We start from the raw sequence: 16099 nt of genomic DNA, 5'->3' as shown, positions 1-16099 counted from the left end.
GTATTGCCTTGGTTGCAATTCACAAAATTTTGTTACACTGCCTCATTATTGCCTTTCTCTTTAATGAAATTATTGCCTCATCTCTATCATTTGTTCTTTGACCCACCCCTTTTATAGAATTAGAATATTTAGTCATTGATTAATTTTTAATTTGGCTTTCATGGCCTCTATCAATTTTAATTTTTATTGTATTATGATCTGAAAAGGATGCATTAATTATTTCTGCTTTTCTACATTTTGTGGAGAGGTGTTATGCCTTGTGGCCCCTTACTACATACATCAAGCTCTTGATTCTTCCATTCTTTTTGCTCCTTTCCTCCATTTTTTGTTTAATTTTTGAAAACCTTTTTAAGCTCTTTCATGATCTAAGACAAATTCCTAGAATTCTTTGATGTATTACTTGTAGCTCCTTTGATCTCATTGTCCCCTTCTAATTTTTTGCCTAGCTCTTGTCTCCATAACACCTTTCTATTGTTAGGGGATTGCTTTGTTTATTCCTTTTTTCTTGACTTTTTTTTTATCTTAAAGGTAAGCTATGTTCTCAGAGTAGAAGAAACTCTGTCTTATACTCAAGTATTTCCTTGCTGCTAGCCTCAGATTTTGTTTTGGCAATCTGCCAGCTTTAGTCCTTCCACAGTATTATTTATGATGGCCTAGAGGCTCAGAACTCTGGAAGAAGCCTCTTAAGACTCATTCAGTGTCTCTAAGATTTGCTATTAAATGACCTAGGACTTAGTGTCTCCCTGCTGGCTTGAGCGGGGCTTAAACTTTCAAAGGATGGATGTGGGGGTGTGCAATCTCTTTTTCCAGGAAATATAATTATTTGTATTATTATTTTTAATATTAGCTATTGATTTAGGAAACTCTTTTCCATTTTTCCATCTGTAAAATGGATCTATCTCAACATACCAATCAGGATTGCTGTTACCATGACTGAAATTTGTGAATAAGAAAATCTGAGGCAAAACTATTTTGATCATAATCAGTTTATTAGCAATTTGACAATTAAATGGATCAAAGACAACATAAGTTGTTACAAAGACCTCATCCTGAAGTTATAGATCACTTTTAAAGGTATAAAGGGGGAATAAAGGGATCATAAATAATTTGAGCATCATGATCTTGGGTTACATGAGTTTTCTGATTGGTTGGGTATTAAAAGAGTTTCCATGATCATTATGGAAATCTATCTTGTGCAAGCATCTCTGACAAGAAGTGGGAACCTTCACAGGAATAGGGAACAATATATTGATAATACTTACAAAAATAGGATGCTGGGGGAGCTTTCTGGATAAAGATCTGGCTTTTTTGTGAGAGAAATCACAGGGTCTGTCTACAGGTTCCCCCCCATGTCAAAACCTGAAAGCATATCTTGCAAAACACACATAATCTTATAGTATTCTATCCATCCCCATCTTCCTTTCCTCTGCAAAAAAGTATTCAAGATGTCTTGGAGGCCATTTGTGGATCTTTCAAGTCTCTTCCAAACCTGGCAGGCATGCAGACCTCCATGACCATTTGGTGACTGCTTTCTATAAATTCTTGTATCAGTTAGCTTGCTTAGAACACACTGTCAGATGGCTCCCCTATGATTAACATAGTAACTTATTTATCATTAACATGATAGCACACACTTAAAATTATAATAACATGCACACATTTCAATTATAACTCATAATTTCTTGGACTAAATTCTTAATTTAGTTAGATACAGAGACTTTTGCTTGAGACTAAATTATATATATATATATATATGTATATATATGTATATACATATATATATATATATACATATTTTTTTTCTGGAAGTGTGAGTGTTCTTATCCCTAGGTGACTGTAATTGATAATTATGTTTATTTTATTATTTATTATTTTTATTATGATTTATTAACCATAGCAAGGTTTTTTAATAGATTGTGAAAATCAAAGGAAATAATAAAAATGAATATTTTCAGAAAAACATTAGTGATTTAGAGATGAAAAAATCAAAAAGCATTGCTTAGGCTCCTTCTCCATTCAAGGGCACTGCCCCCAGGCATAATAAAAGACATAATAAAAATAATACTTAACCACTAAAAGTTTACAATCTCTAAGGATTCTCACCATTAGCATACAGAAAGCTCCTGGAACTCATGTAAACTCTGTGAAACCTCCACCAAAACCACTTTTATTACATGAGTTATAAGAGCAGAAGACAAGTTACCAACAACCAACCAAATATCAATATCCTTTGACTCCAATGCTTGAGGTGGGAGAGTAAAAGCTTTGGCTCTCTCACTGTTCATATCATTAAAAGGTTTTAGATATAGAGCTGGAAGAGACCTTAGAGAGCTTCTTGCACATTTTACATTTGAGGAAACTGAGTCAGGGAAAGATTTAAGTGAATCAAGGTCACTCAAACTTAGTAATTAGCACAGCAGGGATTTGAGCCAGATCCTCAACCTCTAAATGCAATAAAAACTCTGCTTTCCTTGGGTGTTGTTAATGTCTCTCTGTTTTAATAGCAGGGAGATTCAAATTTGGCAATAGCTATCCTCTATTTGTCTGTTTCGCTCTTCTCCCTTCCCTAACATTTTTTCCTTTCCCTACCCTAGTTCCAAAGGGCAGAATGGATGACCATGGAGAATGAAGTTGATTCCAGATCCTTTCTCATGCCCTTGGAAGGCTCCGTTATAGAATCAACTTGGGCTCTGTCTCCCGAGGAAGGGCACAGATTTGGTAGAAGACCGGTGAGAGGGTCATGCCAGCTTGGAAGTCCAGACTCAGCTGGGTGTCTGGGGGAGCCTGGAATGTGAATCTCTGAAGCAGGCAAGTGAAGAAAATGAAGAGCTCAGCCCGAGCCAGCTGTTCCCCCAGGCAGACCCTCTTCCCTGAAAGGCAAAGAGATCAGGAAACAGTGAATCTACCAAAGGTTGGCACAGACAGTATATCAGGGTAGTGTGTCAAGGGTCCTCATTAGGGAGTCAGATCACCTAAATCAGAGCACTGAGATGAATGTTCAGGGTCATGTGGACCAACATCCTCCTTTGACCAATGAGGAAACCACTGGTGTTAAGTGACTTGTCCATAATTGCAACCTAATAAGGTTCAGAGGGGACATTTGATGCTAAGGCTTCTTGACTCCATGTCAGGCACCATAAGTTCCATGCCATGCTTCTACCAAACTCTGAACAGTTGAAATAATGCATCTCGAAGCAGAGTTCCCACCTCTGACACTTACTAACTGTGTGATACTGGACAGTCACCACCTCTTGTGTTTGGAACCATTGCTTAGGTCTAGAAGAAGCAGAGAAGGTACCAGCCTGCCTTGTGAGAATACTGTGTTTGGCAGGTCCTGCCAAGGAGAAAAGACTGAGATGGGCATTGAGTCTGCTATCTCAGAGTCAGCTTGACTTGAGCTATTGACTTGACTGAAGGAGGAGGCTGTGGAAGGAGGTAGAATGTGGACAGACCCCATTAGCTTGGTATTCAGGCTGGATGACATCTAGGAGCTAATTCCACACTTGATCACTTGCCAGGAGAGCATGAAGAAGACTCCCCACTCCTCCAGCTCTCCCAAAGCTCATTATTTCTGATGGGAGCATGTCCCAGTGCAGCCACCAGCAGACTGAGCCTGTGTGCCAACCCCCTCAGTGCCATGACAAGAGCTGGTCTCAGCAGCTGTTTGGTGTCATGGAAAGCAAAGATGGCTTAAGTAACAGTCCTGTCACTTTTCAGCACCCCTGAGAGCCCATCCCTGAGGCTGTCCTGGTTCCTCTGAGAAATGGCAGGCAAGTCAGCTGCCCTCCCTCTGCCTTCCTCTGCATTTGGAAGAAAAGATCTGATAGAGACTCAAATCCAAGTGGACTGAGGGGAAGCCCCTGGAGTCAGGGAGAGCACAAGAGCAAAGACTCCGGGCTCAAGGGACCTCAGGAAGGATCTGCTGTAGCTCCCTATTTTATAGAAGTTTAGTTTCAGGGAAGTTAAGTGACCTGATTATGTGTCCCATCATTCTCCTGTTTGCAGTAATAGACTCACAGATCTTCCATAATAACAAAAAGGACCTGGAAGGGCCTCCTGTGCATGGTGCATGGATTTGGAAGGAACCAGGGAGCCCAAGAGGAGCAAGTGAGGAGGGAGGACCTGCCAGGCCAGGGAAACAGTCAGGAAGAAGACATAGAATCAAGAGAAGAGAGCAAGGTGTGGGCAGAAAAGCATTTAGGCCTGGAGGATGAGGTGATGGAGGGGAAAGGCAGGGTGAGACCAGGTGATGGAGAGTGTTCAACATTAGCAGAGTTTGTGTTTGGTTCTAGATCTAATGGGGAGCCATCAGCACTCACTGAGCAGAGGGAAGCCAGGGGGTAATGTGGTCGGACTCCAGCCACACTGTGGGAAACTCATTTTGGCATCTGGGTTGAGGATGGATTAGTAAAGAGAGTGAGGGGAAGCAGGGGACCACTTTGGAGACTAGAGCATTGGTCCAGGATACAAATGATCAGAGTGACTCCCAAAGGGATGAGAGCATATTGGAAACTGTAAAGTGCTGTGTGTGTGTGTGTGTGTGTGTGTGTGTGTGTGTGTGTATACACACATGCAGATATATAGACATATACACGCACATACATATGTGTAACTTTTATAAACCTTATTTTATAAGGGAAGGAAATAAACAGGATGTGATGCCTTGGGGGGGGGTCATCTCATCCATCACATAAGGACAGACTCCTCCAAATGCTACACTCAACAAGCAACCACCCGGCCTTTGCAATGGATGAATGGTGTAGACCAGATTGTTCGTAGGTGTCTTAGATGAAATGTAGAGCTCCAAAGGGATACTGTGTTTCTTGCACACTTTAAAGAAGATTTTAAAGGTTTCCTTTTGTCATGATACATTTTCCTGATCGGGGAATAATACTAATTTAGGCACTGACATGTGACTGTGAGGCTTAGGGGTGGGATTTGCAGAGTATTTCAGTCCCAAAAAGGTTAGTACCCCCTGGCCGAGGGCTGCCTTCCCCATGAGTGTGACTCACCTGCTGAGAAAGGCAGAAAGGCTTCTTTTTTCTTAAACTGACCGTCCTCCAGAAAGTGTTCAGGGTTGAAGGTGTCAGGGGTAGCCCACTCCTTGGGGTCCCTGTGCAAGGCAGTCAGATTGGTCAGCAGCATGGTCCCCTGGAAATAAGGAGAAGGAACTGAGTCCAGGAAACTTTGATTTGGAATAGGCCTGGGCACCCTCTCATTTGACGGACTAGAGAATGAGGGTCAGGGAGCCAAGGATGCCCAGAGACAACCAAGTTTTCTAATAGCTAGATAGTAATTGGTTATGTGACCCTAGGTAAGTCCCTTCCCTTCCCGCTTTCATTTCCTTATTTGGTCAATGGGGATGATTACAGCATCCCCTTCTCCAGGTGGTTGTGAGGACAAAAGAGATGATATTTATTATGGGCTATAAATGCTCTTCCTATGCTCATTATCCTTTCTATATTCTCTGTTCCTCACAGTGTCTTATACATAGTTATCATCAGCTCAGTAGATAAAAAAGAAATGAAGCTCAGATCAGAAGACCCATGTTTCATTCCCAGTGGTAGACACAGAAGGAGCTTAATAATTATTTATGTAATTGAATTGTGTGGATGATGGATGGGAAATTCTTAAGAGCTACTAAGGCTCAATGAATCTTGGAGTTATCATACTTATCCATTAACATGATTTCTATTCAGTCTCCAGAGCCTAATGTTTCTCCTTTAAAAGCTGTAGCCTCGGTTGGAGCCAATGGCCCAGGAGAGGGTATTGGCCAAACTCCCATGGCCAGTTGGTTCCCTGGTGATTAATCTAATTGTTTCTGTGGTCAGTGTCTATCTGTGTCTACTTTTCCACCCTACCTGAGACATCATTGCCATCTCAGGTGATATTGTTTTTTGTTTGTTTGTGACAACCTGGGGAAAGCCCCAGTAGACCCCTTGTGTTCCTATTATTATGGGTCCAGATCCAGGAAGGTCATCGCCCCACTCTGCTCTCAGTAGGTGTCAAAGATGCCCAGAGAAGCAAGGCAGGCTTTGGGGGTGGAAGAGGGGAAGTCAAACACTGGCTATGGTGGATACTCCTTGTGGGCCTGGGCACTGGGGGTGAGTTCCTTCTCCTCAGCTTTGCTGTCATTACTGACATGATCCTGAATTCTTCACCCAGTTCTGACATTCTGAGTTCTAAGACTCTTCCCAGCTCTGACATTCTCTCTTCCAAGGCCCTTCTCAGCTCTGGCACACTGTTTCCTCGCAGTCCATGTCTAAGGGTACTTTCTACACCCAATTTTCAGTTTTATTAATATTACTAATAATAGTTCTCATTCATCGAGTGTCCTTTTTCAGAAGAGTAAACTGAGTCCCAAAGAAGAACTTTCAAAATGTTAAAAATAGGACCCAAGTAGATGTCTGTAAACTCAAGCTCCTGACACCTAGTCCAAGGCTCTTTCTTGTCTGACTGGGGAAATCAATGACTAAGATTTGAGTCCAATGATCTTTCCCTGTGTGCCAAGGAAGGCACTGGCAGTCAGCTTAGGGAACCCTCAGAAAATGCATTTAAATTTGTCAAGTGAAATAGATAAAGTTACAAAGCAAATCAATTATGTGGCAATGATTTATACACACATGTGCATGTACACACACACACACACACACACACACACACACACCAGGCTCATGAATGCTAAAGTGAGAACCCTTGTTGTAAAGTTAATGCTTTTTCTTGTACCCTCTTCTAACCCCACCTCCTGGCAGGTGGAAGCCATGGAACCACTATATGTCCCTGAGAGAAAAAGCCACTTACCTTTGGCACATGGTATCCTGCCAGTGTGGTATCAACTGTGGCCACTCTTGGTGCATTGAGAGGAACAATATTGCCCATTCTCTGGACTTCATGGATGGCTGCATAAGTGTAGGGCATATTTTCTCTATCAGCCATGGTGGGCCACCGGGAGTGGCCAATCACCCTGTCAATCTCAGCTTGTATTTTACCTGGAAAAAGAGGAAGATGTTTTTTTTGAGTGTCAAATAGTAGCTCATATGTATAGATTCACAAAATATTTATAAATATGATCTCATTTAATCATCACAACAATTCCAGGAGATCAGTGCAATGATATCTCCATTTTATAGATGAAGTAGACAGAATTTAATTAACTTGCACAGAGTCACCCATCTAGGAAATATCTGAGAGTGGATTTGATCTCAGGGCTTTCTTTCCCCTCCTATCCAGTTTTCTCTAATTGTGTGGGAGAAGCACAGCCATGCCCATAATTGAATTGAATGAAGTCTGTCTTGACACTTCATTAAAGGTACCAGCCCCCTTGGCATGGAAAGGTAGAGATGTAACATATTAAAGACAAATTAGAACATTTGTTTTGTTGGGAATATGTTCTGGAAAATGTCACCCTAGAAAGCATCCTGGAGGTAGAAACAGAAGACCTAGGTTTGAATATCAGCTCTACCATTACTGTTTGGGAATTCTTGGGAAACTCCCTGAACCTCTTGGGGCCTCATTTCCCCTGATGCTAGAATGATCAGGTTGGACAGAATGTCTCTAAGGTCACTTCTTGCTATAGATGTATTATCCTATGAACCCTGACTTCCAAGTCAATCATGTGGAGAGGGCAATTTTTAAGAACATCAGGGCAGGTTTGAGTAAAGGTCCTTTGACTCCCTATGTGAGCATATCCCTGACAGAACATTTGTGAAGAATTGTGTAGACAAAAACAAAGTATTTCAAGTCATGCCATCAAGCATTTATTCTATGTCAGGCACAGTGCTATGCGCTAAGGAGACAGAGAAAGGCCAAAGAAAGAGAGCTGGCGCTCAAGAATTGTACAGGCTAGTGAGAAAGACAACATGGCAGCAAATAGGAAACAAGCAGGGTAAATGGGAAAGAATCAGTCCAAGATGAAAAGGACTGAGAAAGGCTTTTTGCTGAAAGGGAGATTTCATCTGGGACCTGAAGGTAGCCAGGAAAGCCAGGAGGCAGAGATGGAGCAGGAGAGCACTCCAGGAATGCATGATGGGAAAGCCAGAGAAAATGCCTTGAGCTGAGAAGTGGAGGGACCTACTCAGTGGTCAATGAGGAGGACAACACAACTGAATCAAATAGGATATGTTAGGGAGTAAAGCGTGAGGAGACTGGAAAGGGAGGATAAGTCTGATTATGAAGAGCTTTGAATGGAAATACAGCATTTGATCCTGGAGCGATAAGAAGACACAATTTATTGAATGTGTGTACATGTGTGCATGTGTGTGTGTGTGTGTGTGTGTGTGTGTGATTGGAATTTATTGATTGAGGGAAATCACTCAATGGAGATTGAATGGAGGATGGATTGGAGTGAGGAGTGACTTGGTTCAGGCACACCCATTAGCAGGCTATTGCAGCTGTTCAGGGGATAAAGGGCTGGAACAGAATGGTTAGAGTGTCAGAGGAGAGAAAGGGAGGTATTGAAACCATATTTCGAAGGTGTCCTGGTTCTTGGAGTGAGCTGCTTGGTACTTTACTTGGCTGGGCTTCAGCATATATGTCCCAACTGTTGGGACTATGCTCAATGCCTTTCCATTCAATAAGCACGTATTAAGGGTCTACTCTATGCCAGGCACTCTGCAAATTTCCAGCTATTTAAAGAGAAGCAAAAGAGAGTGGCTGCCCTCAAGGATCTCTCCTTTCCAACACTGTAGAAACTTCTGGAGCCATTCCCTCACTTCCCTGGCATAGACCATGATGTACCAGGTCACTTCTGTACCACAATGTGGCATTAGAGAAAGACTTTGTTGATATCTTTCTTACCTGAAGCCCAGATTTCCCTTCTTCCATCTTCTACATATTTCAACTGCTTCTACCACAGGGCACAAACGGAATATCTCATTCCTCTTTCACATGAGAGCCCTTCAAAACCTTGAAGGCTACCACCATGTTTCCTTTAAGTCCATGATGTCTTTGTCCCCATTTTATAGAGAGGAAAACTGAAGACCAGAGAAGAACCTTGTTTCTCTCAAGTTTCTGTTGTTATGTCTAAATATTTATTGTCCATATCTGTTTACATGTTATCTCTCCCATTAGACTTTGAACCCTTTAAAACCAGGGATTCTTTTTTGTTCTTGTTTTCTGCCTTAGTTTCCACCTCGGTAAAATTAGAGGGTTAGACTTTATGGCTTCCAAGAAGCTTTTTAATTCTAGGTATAAGGATCTTATAACCCATGATAGGCTACAATTGAGCATTTCTATTTGTACTATGAGGAAAATTTTCATATTTATTAGGACACAAGTACATTATCAAGTGTTAATTTTGGTCAACACATAGCTTTCTTTTCTTTTAAACCCTTACCTTCCATCTTGGAGTCAATACTATGTATTGACTCCAAGGCAGAAGAGTGCTAAGGGCTAGGCAATGGGGGTCAAGTGACTTGCCCAGGGTCACACAGCTGGGAAGTGTCTGAGGCCAGATTCGAACCTAGGACCTCCCATCTCTAGGCCTGGCTCTCAATCCACTGAGCTACCCAGCTGCCCCCAACACATAGCTTTCTGATGAACAAATAATCATAGTTCCACTAAAATGATAAAAAACCCCACAAAATCTAATGGGAAAATTTACACTTTTCACTCACTATATTTATTTTTAAGAGTCTGGATTAGAGAGAAGTTTGTGTTTTCCTGTATCTGGGTGCTGGGTCAGCAACTCTGCTTCTTACATTTCTTTGTCCTTAGTTATTCTGAGGAATGTCCTTCTTTTAGCAAAATGTGATTAATAACTGAAGTGGACAAGGATTCTTTTCCTGTCTATAGGCTCATCAACACTGGAGGATTGAAAGTGGTGGACAAGTTGATAGACTACCTACTAATTAGCTATTGACCAATTAGCGATATCTTGGGATATTCTAATATTTATGGAGTTCTTTAAGTTTTGAAAAGCACATTAACTTGTTTGATTTTAAGAACATCCATATGAGGGAAAGGCTATTATTCTCATACTGATGTTGAAATAAGTTATATGTTTTGCTCAGGATCACATCATTAGTAAGTGCTTGAGGCAAGATTTGAACTCACATCTTTCTGGCTTCCAATCCTATACTCTATTGTACTGACCAACAACTACCATCAAATGAGGGGTTGAACAAAATTTTGATGTCAAAAAGGGTGCTCATGATTGTGAAGGATAGCAATCACTGCTGTATTCCAAAGGCAGATGAATCAAGATGATGTATGTAAGTTACTTTGCAAATCTTATGTCTCTACATAAATTTATCTTTTCTCCTGGGGAGAATCCAAACAGGGTGCATGAAACTTTTTCAAGGCCTGCGGCCATCATCATACCTTGGATCTCTGGATAAAAGGCCATATACAGCAGAGCCCACCTCAGAGTGGTCGAAGTTGTCTCTGTTCCAGCAAAGAAGAGGTCCAGGGTGCATGCAACTAAATTGTTTTCATTAAAACTAGAGGTGATATTACCCTTAAAATAGAAAGGCAAATACTAATTGGTTAATTTAAGAAATTTCTGTCTCTCTTAGAACATGAAAAACAAACACCTTAAATGGAGGACTGTAAAATGTGAGGGGGACAGATATTGTGCTTCCTATTACTTCCCAAGAATACATTAAGGGTTCATAAGAATGAGAGCTCCTATTTCCTTTGGACTGGGAGACTTACTGAGTACTTCTCCCAAAACACCCATATAGATAAATATCATCCTTATTTTATTCAAATGAAAATCAAATTTGATCCTCTACACCTTCCTCTCTCTCTTTCCTTTTCCCTCCTTTTTCTCTTTTTCATTAACATTTCCTCATTTCTTATCTTTCTTTTCTTTCATCTCCTCTTCCTTCTTTTCCACTTTCTCACCATTTTCTTTTTCCAGTCTCCTCATTATTTCCCTAATTTTTATTAATTTCCCTACTAAAGACCTACCTATATGATTATCAGTAGCTATAGATATTTCTTCTTCTGGTAGAGATAAAGATGCATGCATAATGAAGAATGTAACAGCTAGCATTTATATAGAGTCTTGTACATGCCAGGCACTGTAAGACTGGTTTTAAAAATATTTTCTCATTTGATACTCACAACAGCTCTGTGAGACACTTTTCTATTATTGCCTTCATTTAACCATTGAGAAAATTAAAGCATACGAACATTTAATGTCATGTACCTGAGTCATGTGCCTAGAATTTCAGGACAGATTTGAACTCAGGTCTTCTTGACTCCAAGCCCAGTGCTCTTTCCATGTACTACCTTCCATTAGTTCCAAGTTCATCCCTCAACTGTTTCATATGTTTAAAATAGACACTAAATCAAGACATCTATTTTTGTATTCCCATATCTTTGCTCTATGATTATTGGGAAAATCTCTTAATCTTTTTGATTTCTGTTTCTTAATTTATAAATTGGAGATAGTATCTGTGCTGGTTATCTCATGTCATTGTTTGGAGTGAAAAACAGAAGCAAGGAAAAACCCAATGACAAAAAACAACCACCATTTTGTAAGTCTTGAAAGACATGAGCATATAAGTAGCAGTTGTTATTATTACTTATTGATTTCTTTTTCTTTAACAACAAGAAAATGAACAGTATTTAAAGGCTTTACAACTTGTTGGTTTCTTGTCCCCCAGTATTGTGAGGTAGGAAGTGCCAATAATATTGTACCCATTTTGCAAAAGAAGATACTGAGACTTAGAGAAATGGTTTGTTCCCAGGGAAACATGATGGATAAATTCAGTTCCTCAAGTTCAAATATACATCCAGCATTCTTGAATGATAGAGAACATTACAAAATCTTAAAGGGAACTACAATTCTGTCAAATTCAAGCAGAACTGAGAACCACTCTTTGAATATAGGTTGAGAAAACTGATACAAATGCAATGAAATGACTTGTCCAAGTTCCCTGAGCTAATAAGAGTCTGAGGGCAGATTTGAACTCAGGAGGATGATGAAGTCCAGAGCTTTATCCACTCTGCAACCTAGCTGTTTTATTACAAAGGATACACACATGCAACAAACACACTGACCATATGTTTAACATCTCTGATCCAAGTCCAAGTGATACCTGAATTTAAAACCTTCTAAAATTTACCAACATTTGATCACTTCTTTTTAATCCACGACATTTTGTGTCAAATCATTTCACTCAAGGGAATTATCCCTCCATTACTCCCAACTGAACTTTGCCTTATAACATCCTTCCACCTTATTCTGCCTTTAGTGAAGCAGTAGAGCCAGTTAATCCTTCATCCTCATGACAGATTTGGGTCATGAAAAAATAGCTACTATGTTCCTTGAAGATTTCTCTTGTCTAGACTAAACATATCCTTTTGCTTTAACAAAAACCTCGTAGAACATGATTGGAAAGACTCCCATCATGCTGGCTTACCTTCTTCCAATCTTCTCCAGTTTTGAAAATCCTTCCACAAATGTGACCCTCAAGATGGAACACAATTCATGTATGGTCTACTGGATATTTCAGAGTGGATATATGGGTGCTTAGGGTAACATTCAGTTTTCTCATAATTGTGGGCTTTGGCATTAATAATGTCCAATGTGATTGTGAAGAGAATATTTGTCTCATAAATTTACCAGTGGACACTGGTCCCATCTCTACACAGATGCTTAGAGGTATTTATATTTTGATAGCCTATATAATTAATAATTTATTTTTATGGTGTTTTAGTGTTTACAAAGAATAGATACACAACATTTCTTTGGAATTGAGGGCACACAGTATTAAATAAATGAGAAAAGTAAGATGCAGAGGGATGAATTAGTAAGGATAAAATATCCGAGCCAAGACTTAATCCCAATCTGAGTAGGGTACAGCCTGGGAAACAGAAAGAGCTGAGTTCAAATCCCACCTCAGATTCTTATTAGCTTTGGGTAGGATAATTTGATTAATTACTCTGTTCCTCAGTTTCTTCATCTATAAAGGCAGAGAGATGAATTAAATGAGCTCTAGGATCTCTTCTATATCCAAATAAAAACTGAAATTTTAGAACCACCACAACCTACATATAATTCCAAGCACTCCCCCACCACTACCACATACACACTCCATATCATTTACATAAAATTGAAATATTATTTCTATTCAGGACATTCCCCAGGTAGTCTATGAGGAAAGATGCTCAAGTTATGAGACAGATGTAAATTTTGAATATATTAACCTATTTCTTCCTCCCCATCTAAGGCCCTGATTTTTTTTTTCAGTACATTGTGCATGTTTTCTGTGCTTTCTCCATTACCTTGGACAGCTCCTTCAGGTAAGCATCAATGAAGTCCTGGGCTTCCTCCGAGTTTTGATCTTCCTTGTGTTTTTTGATCACATGGACTACAAAAGACTCTAGTTTCTGGAATTCTCTAAAGAGTTTTTTGTGAGCTCCTGGTAAGAGTTTCATTATCCTAGGAAATATATCGAAGAACTAAAACATAAAAAAGAATAAAAGAAGAAGAATGAGTTCATTTCCTTTTGAGTCCTCCTATTCCTTTAAATTCTTTATTCTAAGCCTGGCTTGGTTTTTTGACTTTTTAGTGGGCCATGGAATTTACCTTTCGAAACTCATCCTCCTTTTAACTGCTGCCTCTTCTCCCATAAAATTGAATGCATAACCTCCAGCCTGGCATGCAATCTACTCTTGTTTCATATGCCAGCCCCTTGGCCATATATTGATGTACCTAAATAGTGGTAGTCTCTTTGTGACCGAGAATGACAATTGTCTTTGTGCATTATCATCTATTGATGTACCCTCATGTGGCTTTGAAGTCCAAAGACTGAGGCGCAAAGTTTGTGGCACATGAGGCATGGGACCCCAGTTGTTATAGGTAGTGCAGTTGTGGCCTGATGTTGGCGTACACGCTCAGCGGCAAGACGTCGACGTCGTTCATTTTCAAAGGTGGTGGCGGCATGGTTAATGTGGGTTCGCCAGTTGCTTCTGACAGTGGCAGCAAGTTCTAGTTGCTTTGGTGTAATGCCAGCCCACTTCAAGTTTGACTTTAGCTAATGCTTGAATCTTTTCTTTGGTCGACCTTGTTTCCTGAGTCCAGCTGACAGTTCACCATAGAATACCTGTCTTGGTATTTGCTGTGGGTCCATGCGGATGACGTGTCCAGACCATCGTAGCTGGGTTTTGAGGACCATTACTTTGATAATGGTGGAGTTGGCTCCATTGAGGACTTCCTGGTTGGTGATTCAGTCCTGCCATCGGATCCTCATGATTGACCGGAGAGAGCATTGGTGGAATTGCTCCAGCTGTTTCATGTGCTTCTGGTACAGTGTCCATGTCTCACAACCGTACAGGAGCGAGCTGAGGACCACTGTGTTATACACTTTGAGCTTCATCGCAGTGCTTACACCTCTGTGTTGGAGGACTTTGGAGCGCAGCCGCCCGAGTGCCTGACTGGCATTTTGGATCCTGGCATTAATCTCGTGGTCTAGGGACCTGTCATTGGCGATGGTGCTGCCCAGGTACTTGAAAGTGTTGATGTTGGAAAGCTATGTGCCATTGATTGTAATACACAGCTGGTTCGTTGGCCTCCCTGATGCAGGTTGGAACAGCACCTCTTTTTTGCTGAAGCTGATAGTCAGGCCAAACAGTTTTGTTGCTATAGAGAACCTGTCCACAATGGTTTGGAGATGATTTTCTTGGTGGGCCATGAGAGCACAGTCATCTGCGAAGAGAGCTTCCAGGATGAGTCTCTCTGTTGTCTTTGTTTTTGCAGTCAGGGAGCGAAGGTCAAATAGTGAGCCCTCCAGTCAGTATTTGATGTAGACGCCCAGGTCTAGATCCATCACAGCATGTCGTAATACTTGGGTGAAGTATAGGTTGAATAGTACCGGAGCCAGGACACAGCCTTGTTTCATGCCATTGGAGATGTTGAAGCAATCAGAAGTCTCTCCACCAGATAGGACTTCCCCTGTCATGTTGACATGAAAGAGCTGGATCAGTTTGACGAATTTTGCTGGGCAACGGAGCTTGCTGAGGATCATCCACAATGAGTCCCTGTTCACTGTGTCAAACGCCTTTGTCAGGTCTATGAAGACAATGTAGAGACTCAGGTTCTGCTCAAGGCATTTTTCCTGCATTTTCCTCACTGTGAAGACCATGTCGATGGTGCTGTGATCTGGTCGGAAGCCACATTGTGATTCAAGCAGGTTCTGCTCTGAAACAGATGAGTCTGTTGAGGATAACATGGGCGAGGATCTTTCCAGCAGTGGAGAGTAGTGAGATGCCTCTGTAGTTGTCACAGGCTGCTCATGAGCCTTTGTTCTTGTATAGGGCTACGATGGAGGCATCTCTGAGTTCTAGGGGCATGTCTTCTTCTTCCCATATGCTGTTCAGCACTATGTGGAATGCCTGGAGTGCCTTTCCATTTAAGGCCTTGTACACCTTGGTTGGGATCCCGTCTTTACCGGGTGCCTTGCCTGCACTCATCCCTTTCAATATTGTCATCAGTCATTCCCCTTTCCTAGTCAGTCTCACAATATTTAAGGAAGGAAGGAAAGAATAGATTCTTTGGGGGAGAAATTGCTAGCACTTCACTTTGTGTCTTCCCAGCAACCATACAGAATTCTCTTCTCTTAGATTTCCATTTTGCTCTTCTAAGAGAATAATGCTATTTACCATTTTTGCTTATTTTCTTTCATAGCAGATCCTTGATGAGTTAAATGAAATGTTGGGTAACTGACTTTTTTGGTAAGGCTCACTCATTGATCAACTAGGAGAAAGAGTAGATGATGTGGTGGAGTAAAACTCAGGAAGACATGAGTTAGAATTCCACTTGAGACACTTATCCACTGTTTGGAAAATCATTGATTTCTTTCCCCTTAAAATGGGAATAATAACAGTAACTAGCTGAATGGGTTATTGTGAGGGTGTTAAGGAATCAGCTAATCTACAAACATTTATTAATCATTTAACATGTATAACATCTACTATGTGCCAGGCAGTGGGCTAAATGCTAGGGGAAAAAAAGAAAGGAAAAAAATACCATTCCCAGTATGAGACTGGTCCAATATGATGGTGATGGGAATGAACTCATATTCTAATGGGAAATCCAATAGGTTAATAACTAGAAACTTGCAAGATATATGTAGAATAGTGGAAATGG

General features: G+C 40.7%; 1 protein-coding gene across 2 annotated transcripts in view; it reads right to left on the bottom strand.

Annotated features, from left to right (window-relative positions):
• Positions 1-968: 968 nt before the first annotated feature.
• The window catches only part of LOC100031971 (cytochrome P450 2J2-like), a 67576-nt gene continuing 52445 nt past the window's right edge, over positions 969-16099 (bottom strand). For both annotated transcript variants that reach the window (XM_056815041.1, XM_007480496.2), the window contains exons 5-9: positions 13237-13413; positions 10321-10456; positions 6802-6989; positions 5013-5151; positions 969-2870 (exon numbers count right to left, since the gene is read on the bottom strand). In XM_056815041.1, the coding sequence (XP_056671019.1) occupies positions 2671-2870; positions 5013-5151; positions 6802-6989; positions 10321-10456; positions 13237-13413 (840 nt within the window). In that variant the 3' untranslated portion in view covers positions 969-2670. The remainder of the gene's footprint in view (positions 2871-5012; positions 5152-6801; positions 6990-10320; positions 10457-13236; positions 13414-16099) is intronic.

Source organism: Monodelphis domestica, chromosome 2 (genome assembly GCF_027887165.1).
Source record: "Monodelphis domestica isolate mMonDom1 chromosome 2, mMonDom1.pri, whole genome shotgun sequence".
NCBI classification, from domain to species: Eukaryota; Metazoa; Chordata; class Mammalia; order Didelphimorphia; family Didelphidae; genus Monodelphis; species Monodelphis domestica.
Note: the sequence above shows the minus strand (reverse complement) of the source record. Positions and strands in the feature narration are given on the sequence as shown.